The sequence below is a fragment of the Chrysochloris asiatica genome, unplaced genomic scaffold (genome assembly GCF_000296735.1).
Source record: "Chrysochloris asiatica unplaced genomic scaffold, ChrAsi1.0 scaffold00045, whole genome shotgun sequence".
In the NCBI taxonomy this organism is placed as follows: domain Eukaryota; kingdom Metazoa; phylum Chordata; class Mammalia; order Afrosoricida; family Chrysochloridae; genus Chrysochloris; species Chrysochloris asiatica.
The window spans coordinates 15,624,976-15,634,928 of record NW_006408563.1 but is presented as its reverse complement, the minus strand read 5'-3'; the positions used below and the strand labels follow the sequence as shown (position 1 = coordinate 15,634,928).

At 37.6% G+C, this 9,953-nt stretch overlaps 1 protein-coding gene across 1 annotated transcript in view; it reads right to left on the bottom strand.

Annotated features, from left to right (window-relative positions):
• Positions 1–1,990: 1,990 nt before the first annotated feature.
• The window catches only part of ANKRD44 (ankyrin repeat domain 44), a 400,403-nt gene continuing 392,440 nt past the window's right edge, over positions 1,991–9,953 (bottom strand). Inside the window, exons 24-27 of the mRNA XM_006862012.1 lie at positions 9,776–9,858; positions 7,267–7,349; positions 6,054–6,145; positions 1,991–2,049 (exon numbers count right to left, since the gene is read on the bottom strand). Coding sequence (XP_006862074.1) covers positions 1,991–2,049; positions 6,054–6,145; positions 7,267–7,349; positions 9,776–9,858 — 317 coding nt within the window. The remainder of the gene's footprint in view (positions 2,050–6,053; positions 6,146–7,266; positions 7,350–9,775; positions 9,859–9,953) is intronic.

Below are 9,953 nucleotides of genomic sequence, written 5' to 3'. Positions count from 1 at the left end.
AGAATAACTAGTGCAGCAAATCCATATGATGTTCTTGTTCAAATTTAATAACAAAACAATAAATCAAGCAGCTGCTTACTGCCAAAAGTACCAAAACATACCATGGTGCCCTTTTAGTAGTGATAAATAGAAATCCCCTGAGCTATTTGCTGTAGAATCATAGCAGATTTTAGGCAATGTGTAGATAATAATGCATTTACCAAAGCCACTGGCAAATAGGTACAATGAAACAAGATCCTGTGGCTGTGGTTACAATACAGGCTAAAAACAATGCGTAGGAAAAAAGCATTACACAGCTAAACCTCAATTAAAAACACAACGTTTTTCTGTTTGTTTTTTTTTTTTTCCCTTACAAAACTATGTTGCAAACATAATTTTATTTCAGAGACATACTTGAAAAACATAGAAATTATAGTTTTTAATTCATTTATTAAAATGAAAACCCAAAACTTGGTATTTAGGGGAAAAAGAAAGAAAGAGACAGAGAGAAATTCAATGAACAGCTCATTGGATGGATGATTTCATTTTGTTCCTTTGTCTTTCCTTCTGGTAAGCGAGTGGGGAACAGTAAAAATGCAGCTCTGTGGAGATAATGTCTCATGATCCGTCACTGCGTTGTGGCCACATTCCTTGATCTCTCTGGTCCTCTACAGAAAAATGTTAACACTACTTCACCATTAGAGCAGGCATTTCATTTCCTGCCTTCAATGCCAACTGAGCAAGATTTCCATTCACTTCTAGAAAAAGACACCGCAGTATATCATGCCTCTTCAACAATGGATCTTCCTGATTTTCAGGGAGTTGGTAAAGGTAAAGTCATTATTGCTCATAAGCAATTAAAAAACAAACAAACTCTAAAACAAACAAAAAGTACAGAAGGATGAGGAGACCACAACACCAACAGTTCAAAAAACCAAAGTTCTTTGAACAAGTTCTTATTTGTGAAAACCCAAGGTGGGTTTTAATTAAATTCAGGATATTATTAAAAGAGTAAGATTAAAGTCTTTTACAGTTAGATGAAAAATATAATACAGTATCTGTATTTGATCCAGATACACTAGAACACTGTTTTAGAAAATCTTTCACATACAATTACAAAATAGAAATTTCCATGTTAAAATGGAACTGGTTATAAAATATCAGCACATACTGCCCTAACACAACATGTTCCTCTCCGGTCTCTTCCTCAAGTGGAAAATAGCACTTGAGCTGGTGATTTTTATCTCTCCTCTCTGGACACGTGCCAGCACACTGACATAGTTTCCCATTAGGATAGTGGGACCATGTGAGATTTTCTTTTCCATGTATTTAGTATCTTTTTGGGGGGCCACTTTAGTACAGATATTCCTCTATGCACATGGGCTCCAAGGTCTTGTAAACTCTAAGCTAACTGAAGACTCGGGGTGAGCAGTGGACTGCAGATCTTGATCTTGTACCCCTTTCCAATTGACATGAAAGAACTTCAGGGTCAGCTGGAAACCTTAGCAGTGGACACGATGAGCTTGGCCCCAGGACTTCTGGCTAGCCCAGGGTTGTGTGTGGTTTTCTGTCTTTTTTGTTATTCCAATTAAGATAGATAGCAATTAAAACAGAGAACAAACAATGGATATGTTCCCTCAGCATTTCATTTCAAATAAATATAAACACATTTACATAAAAAGTCTATGAACATTTCTCTAGTTTGGCAAAAAAATAAACCGTGGTCAACACATAATCAGTTACAAATGCTCAACCATCAACTACAAATCTGTATCATAAGAAATATAAAATACAACAAGGACTGTTACACAAAAAGATTACATTTTAACCCCATAGAAAAGCTACTTCATTTCTCACTTCCATTTTGAAGGAAAAAAAATTTAAATCTTCAATTTTCAACTGATGCATTTTGGTCCTCAGGTATGGCTGGTTGATGAAATACATACATATATATATATATACATATACACATATATGTGTGTGTGTGCATGTGCATACATTGTAAAAAGTCTCATTCTTCTTTTTGTACAGCTGTTCCAAGTGCGGAACGGGGTCCGTTTGACCTAGAAGCTTTGGCAGAGGGAGCAGACACAGTATTCACTATGTTGATTTCATCATCAAACAATCGGCAATTGGCTTTCATTTCCTTATCACCCATTTCTATTTGTTTAAGTTTTCTTTTTTCCCTTTGCAGTCACACTTTCATTCCCTTGCCATGACCTTGACTGGGAATGTCATTCAACATGTTTTTTCCTATATGAAATATCTCATCATATATTTGAAGAAAAATGTTGATGGTTCTGACGTTTTCAAAATATCAGCAATTTTATTTAAAGATGAATTTATAAAAGGGAGTTCCATTTAGAAGTTGCATACTGTCTCAAAGTTGTGGTGTGATAGCATCTCATCTAAAATGCTATTAGATAAATTTGGATTCAGTCACTTGGATGAAATTAGCCACAAGTTTGTTATGGGAAACACTGGGTGCTATAAGTGTGTGTATGTGTGTGTTTGTGTGTTTTAAAGCAAGTTCAATTTTTAAATTCATCCTCAGAAAGGAGTTCTGGATATTTAAGTGCTTACTATAAAGGGGAAATAAATAGTGGGACTGCCTTTAAAAGTAATTACAGGCATTATTTTTTAAGATGAATGCCTTTACCTTTGGCTTCTAGTGAGGAAGTAAATATCAAAGTAAGGAGAGGTTTGAGACATTTCCTATCCACCCTTTCCTCTCTCTCCCCGCCACCCTAGGGGACACGAATGTCACATTGATATAATTCTGAGAACTCACTGCTGAGAACATGAAAACAAAATCTTTATAGAGAACAGCTCCCTCTCTGACACATTATCCCCAACAAAACAAGAATTAAGTCATTTTTTCCCCCTTATTTAAAATGAGAGGTAGACTTTCACAGAAGTACCTTAGATCTAAGGAAAACACGACAAAAGCCACATCAGGGCCCATCTGTGTGAATGCTCCCCCTACAGCATAGCTGTCCTCCCTTGGTTTGATTAATTCCTTCTTTATTGACTTCTGGAAGCGTGGGCCCCAAATCACATTTGAACAAAACATAATCTTGGAATTCAAGCTTCTTTCCCTTCCTTCAACATGGGTGATCAACGAAAAGCTGCTACAGTCCAAAGTCAAAACGTTTCCGAATCTGAATCGTTTTCATTGTACCCATCCTCTGAACCTACGTTGTTACTGCATAGGCTAACCATGCTACCCAAATTGGAGAGGGTTGTCCTGCTCAAATTGTCTTTTTTAAAACAAACGAAGTTGACAGCCGTCATTGTATTGGAAGGAGAAAAAGGCATCATGGTAGCCAAAATGAGGGCCAGACAGTCAGCCACGTCTTTGTTAGGAGCACAAGCCAGGGCCGGGGTATGACCTGGGCGTAAATGCAGACAAGGCAGTGGTTAGTACTGGGGCATCCAAAGGAGGCGTGAGCATTCCACAGTACATCTCGTATGATCTCACAAGCGGAGATGTATGTTGAGTTAAAATCATGCCAGGCAAAAGGAAAAGTTACTTTGTACAAGTCATGCTGGGAGTAAGGCTGGACAGGTGGAGGAGACATTTTAGGGAGGGTTTTCTTTTTCAGCTCACATGATTACAACAAGCATGGTATTATCTAAAGTTAGGCAGAATTCCAGCCTTCACCTGGTGAACAGAAACATTAGGGTGAGGGGGTTGGACACGATTCCACAAAAACAGCAACAGAGCAACTAGGAGGATGTTTCCACTTGAGAGCACACAACACCATGAGCCTCAGGCTTCAGCCAGAGTAGGACTCTCATTCTGAGAACAATGACTTTCAATTGTAGGTAATTGCATATCAGATTAGGAAAGATATTCAAAGTTTATTGTTGTTAAATGCATAGAGTCAGTTCCAACATACAGTGACCCTGTATAGGGTTCCCGAGGAGCAGCTGGTGGGTTTGAACCACCAACCCTGTGGTTGGCATCCAGTGCTTATCCAATAGCGCCACACCAAGTTGAGATATCTCTAAAAGTGACTGATGTACTTTTATTACTTTACATGTACTTTATATCGCCAGTGATTGTGAGTACGGGACGGTATCCCGCGCGCAGCTCACGGTTTGTTCTGTTGCTCATAAGGTTACCATAAGTTGGAATTGATTCACGGGCAGTATCTATCTCTATCTACACTTCAAGAAGTTCATGGAAAGATGGAATTAAAAGACAATGGAATTTTCCTACACATTTGTTCGAAGCCCTCTTGCATATACACCAATGAACTGGTTTTAGAAAAATGGAAACATCTGAGTAGATCAAACATAGTGAGGCACTGGTTGCTTGTGATTAGAAATTTACTCTTTTAAGAGAAATCTCAAAAAGAATTTAAAAAAAAAAATTCATATTACCAACAAAAGTCCCCAATCCCGAATTTAACAGATCTGGGGAAACAAATATGCTTGCCATGATTAGACTTGTCCATTCTTAACATTTCAACTTAATGGGTCCCACAATAAAACTGCCTCAATGTATCAATCAGCTATTGTGAGGCGGTGGATTGAGTCTTTGATTGAATTAGGACCCTTAGCTCACCTTTATTATTAGCCTTCTCTCGTACAGGGTCGCTATGGGTCGGAACCGACTCGATGGCACTTAACAACAACAACTCCCTATCAGTCCCTTGCTACTACAATGAGCCACTCACTCATCTGATTATTGAGAGGAAGTGGCTTAATAAAACTCAATATTTTATTTGTCATCATTTGACCTGATTATTTTCTTGCCCAGTAAACAGATTACTTCTCTCTCTGGTATGAAAATGAACAAGAAGAGACAGGTATCTGAACACTGCATTCACAAAAATCCATGAAGATGATAGGACTTACGATTCCAAATTCTATGCCAAACAGTCCTAAATTTTCCCAGACCTTTGAGACCAGTCATAGTATCACTGGCCAGGGCTTTAGATCCTAAGGCTGGGCAAACACAGATAAAGCAAATTTATATCTGAGAAGGGTAAAACTAAGTTATACTGGTCTCTGGTTATTTTGGAGAAATTGTGGGTCTCTGCATGCCAATCCCAAGATATATTACGATGATACGAGCATCAGGGAATGTGAGGTGGAAAACCAAGGAGATGGAGTAACAGAGGGCATTCTGCTCTTCCTAGATGAGCCAGGCTGGGGACAGGGCACATGCTAGGATAAACGGGACTGCAAAACCGAAACTAATAAAAGTTAGCTAATGATGTCAGTATGGCTGCTTACTTCTGAGAAATAGGGACGAGCTGCTAATTCCAATACCTGTAATAAGCAGTTAATTGAGTTATGTTAATATGCTTCATTATAATACTTCAATTAAATGCCACAATTAACGCCACATTTTAAAAAGTACTGAACTCATAAATATCCAGAAGTTCTTCTCTTGCTCCCCAAGGTTAATAGGCACTATGCTTGAAATGGTAGTTTAATACAATTCCAGTATTCATTAGCTATCACAATTTTTTTAGGTAGCTTCTGCTAAGAGTTAGTTCATTTAGAAAAGGCACATTATGTAGATGAGAAGCTTTCAAGCCTAGACATTAAGAAATTTTACTCATGTCCCCCAGACTTCCATACTAGAAAACTTGAGTTCTGATCTATTCATTAAAATAATCATCATAAGAGGTTTGATCTCAGAATGAACTGAAATAGAATCAAAGACCAAGGATTTTATTTGAGCCCTAGAGCATGCACTAATGATATGACAATCCCGAACTCTTCAGTGTATGCAGTTACAACTTTGAATGTCAAAGTTTTTTGGATTTGTTTTTAATCACGTTTTAAACATTTTAACTACTACACTGAGGAGTTAGAGACCAGCTGTTGACATCACATGCAAAATGGACAGCACCGGTGGGCTACAGGTGGTCTATGTGTTTTACAAACAGACAGACAGGACAAATTATCCCTGCTTGATTTCTCACACAACATGGAATTTCCAAAGGGGAGAATTCTTACTGTCTTTCAAACTAGCCCCTATTTTTCTTATTCTACTCTGGCTTCAGCCAGTGTATGGAAGGTGCCTATAGTAATTGGTTACTTTTTCCACTTACCATTTTCATCTACAGCAAGTACACAGGCCCCTTTGGCTAGCAACTCCTCAACTACCATCTTCAAGCCATTGCGCGCAGCAACGTGGAGAGGTCTACAAAACACGACACCAAGTGTCAATTGTGATACATATTTGTGTGTGAATGTGCCACTTTTGCTAACATACAGTATTAAAAGAAAAAAAGGGCTTAAGAATCTATAAGTAACACTCAAATCTTTTGGACTAAAGAAAAAAAAAAAATTGTGAACCAGACCTTTTCCAGGTGATAATGGTCCACCTGTTCTTCCAGATCTGACTCAGATTCCTCTGGAGCTTTTACAAATAATCTGCACCTCAACCTACCTCACTGACAACAGATATGAAGACAGTGGAAAAACTGAAGCTCAGGTGTGTTTTGTACATCCCATGGTTTCTACTAAGGCACTTGAATCATTGCTTCACACCATTCATCTGACTTGCATCAGTATCTCATAAATCATCTTAAAACTCTTTGTTATTATTAAATGCACACAGATGTTTTACCAAATTTATAAAACTTTAAAGAATAATGTCAAATTTCACATGTTCTGCTATATGTGGTTTTAAGAATCTTAAATTGAAAAAAACAAAACCAAAAAACCCCCAAAACCCATAATATTTCTTTGCCCTTAAAATAAATGCATAATTAATTTCTTAAAATGGAAAATGAAGCAGCTTTTAGGGTTTTCACACTGAGGGTTACACTGAATTATATTAAAATGTAATTACGACAAATAGCTTAGAAACTTTTCAAACCTATCCAGGGACCATGATTTAATAAGCAGGCATTTTCCAGTAAGAATATGAGGGGGCTTCAAAAAGTTTGTGGAAACATTCCATTATCTTTTCATTCCAGTTTTCCAGGAATTTCTTGAAGCTGTGTCATACATAATGCTAATACACTGACAGAAACAATTTCCCCATATATGCCAGCCCATAAAATTTTCTAACAGCCCACTATTTTTGTTATTAAATAACCACAGACTTTGCACAATTCTATGGAGGCATATCAAAACGAGGATTATGGCAGGAAATGGCTAGCTTGGTTCACATGCAGGTATGAATGGGAAGCCAGGCCTATGTCTTTCCCTACTGTACTCCCAAATACTAGCCTAGAGCATAGCAGTTGTTTGCTATTTGTTGAACAAATGACTGTGAATTTGGGTCTGTAACAGACTTTAGATATTGACACTTACGTCTGCAGTGCATTATTTTTTGCATTAATAAGGCTCTCGTCTTGTATCTTGTCAAGTATTAGCAAGGCACATTTTTCATGACCCTAATAAAGAATAAGAGTGATAAGACACAGATAAGTTCCTTAAAAAACTACTTCATTTTGCTCTAAATTGAAAATGAATTTCCTCTGCCTAAAAACATTCTATGAGGCTATTTTCCAAGTAACTTTTTTCTTCTAGAATGAAAATAGTTAAAGGGCCACAGAAACTCTATGATATTGATGAAGAGTTATGATTAAACTCTATTAGGCCTTGGTCTGATCTAAAAGATGAATATTTCTAAGATAATCTTTAGCATGAATGTCACTGAGAGCTGACACAGATGCTAGTTCAGCTATCCTCTGACCTACTCTTGAAACATACAAAAAGTCCCAGCTCCTTCCCCAAGCCTTCATTACCGTCTCAGTGACCCTGGAGCCTTACAATGCCCGTGGCACCTGTTCTCTGTAGCACTCAGCATCATTCACTGTCTTAGCTCATTAGAAAGCCTATTTCAGGAAAACTCCTTCTTTTCCTTCCCAACTAGCTTGACATCTTTTTATTGATAGACTTAAGATGGTTGACAATTTTTTAAAAAATCAATTGATAAAACTGAGCCTTTTCACAATTTCAAGCCTAATGCACTATTAAGGAATCACGGTTAAGTCCTTGCTCCTCAATGTGTGGTCCTTAGACCACCAGTACCAGAATCACCCTGGAACTTGTTAGGAATGCAGAATCCCAGGCCCTACCCCAGACTTACTACTGTGTGATTTTGTTATTGTTAAGTGTCATCAAGTCGATTCCGATTCATAGAGACCCTGTATAGGGTTTCTGAGGAGCAGCAGGTGAGCTTGAACTTCTGGACTTGCGGTTCAAACTGACCTTGCAGTCCAACCTGTTAACCCACAGCGCCACACCTGTAGAAGCTGCATTTTAACAAGATCCCTAGGTGATTCCTTTGCATCATAAAATTTGAAAACCATTGCACTTCTCAAATACTCACTAGAACCCTACACCTTGAAACAAACTCATGAAACTGAGCGCTTTTTGTAGTTTCCATGAATTTCTCAAAACATGAAGAGAGAAAAATGAATCGAGTGAAAAGCATGTCTGAGACTTTTCGTAACACTGATAGAATTTATTACTGTAACTATATTGAGCTAAGTCACTACCACTGGGTTAACTGGTATCCTATTCTACCCGGGTCGTGAGTATAATTGTAGCAATGTTTGTGTAAGTCTCCTTCTGACACACTGATGGGGGAGTATAAACTGTGGCTACCTTAAAAGGGGGCAATTTAGTCTTTAAGATATTCGTATCCTTAGACTCAATACTTTCATATTAGAGATTTATTTTTAAAGAATTATTAAGAATTATTTTAAAAATCTGTACAGTAAGTATTATTTATAGTAGATTATCGTTGGAAACAAGCTATATGTTTAACAATAGGGATGGGCAAATGCATGATAACACATGTCTAAAACAGAAAACCACACATCTACAACACCATAAAATTCCACCCCTTAAAGGAATATATCCATCGTATAACATTTTAGTAAATAAAGTATGATCTCATTTTTGTAATAGAAATAATTTGTTTTATGGAAGTAGAAACCTTGAGCTACATGTGAACACAACACTATAAAACAACAACAACACATTCTTTGCACTGAACTATGCACCATAGAAAGGCACATGGATATATATATATATATATATATATATATATGGAGCTCTGGTAGCGTAGTGGTTACAAATCGGGCTGCGAACCTTAAGGTCAGCGGTTCGAAACTACCAGCTGCTCCATGGGAGGAAGATGAGGCTTTCTGCTCCCGTAAAGATTTCTAGCCTCGGAAACCCTGTACAGGGTCACTATGAGTCGGAACCGACTCCATGGCACATAACAACAACAACTTTATATATATATATACTGTTGGAGTATATATATACTGTTGGAGTCCTGGTGTGGCGCTGTGGGTTGATGTGCTACACTGCAAAGTCAGTTTGAACCACAAGGTTGGCAGTTCAAGCTCACCAGCCACTCCACAGAAACCCTATACAGGGTCACTATGGGTCAGACCCAACTCAATGGCACTGTACAACAACAACATATATATAAAGTATATATACATATAGCTCAGGGTAGACGTTTTTGGGTTGTGTTATTAGAAGGTCTTAAATGGTACAGTTTATCTTTTAGAAGTCATATTACTAAGCTCCTAACCTATGTTTCAAACCAAAATAGTACAACCATGAAGACAGATATAGTGACAGTTAGAATACAACAAATATTTCATGAGGCAAATGTCATAAAAGGCACATCCTCATTAACCCTGGGTGGGTCTGACCTCTCCCAATTCCCCTTATAGTCGACAACATCTTGAGAAATATGTACTTTAATTTAGATCCATACTTCTGAAATAAACAGACTTTTAGAAGTACTATTATTATTATATCAAACAGCAATGTTTAAAATTCCTTTACATACTTTACTACTAGCCAAATGTAAGGGTGTATTCAAGTCTTTATCTTGTACAGTCAGGTCAGCCTGGGCACTGTTCACCAAAATATCTACAGGAAAAGCCAAAAGACGGTTACTTACACCAGATGTTAATCACATGCATTCTGAAGACATTACTACAAAAACATATTTATCTTAGTACAGC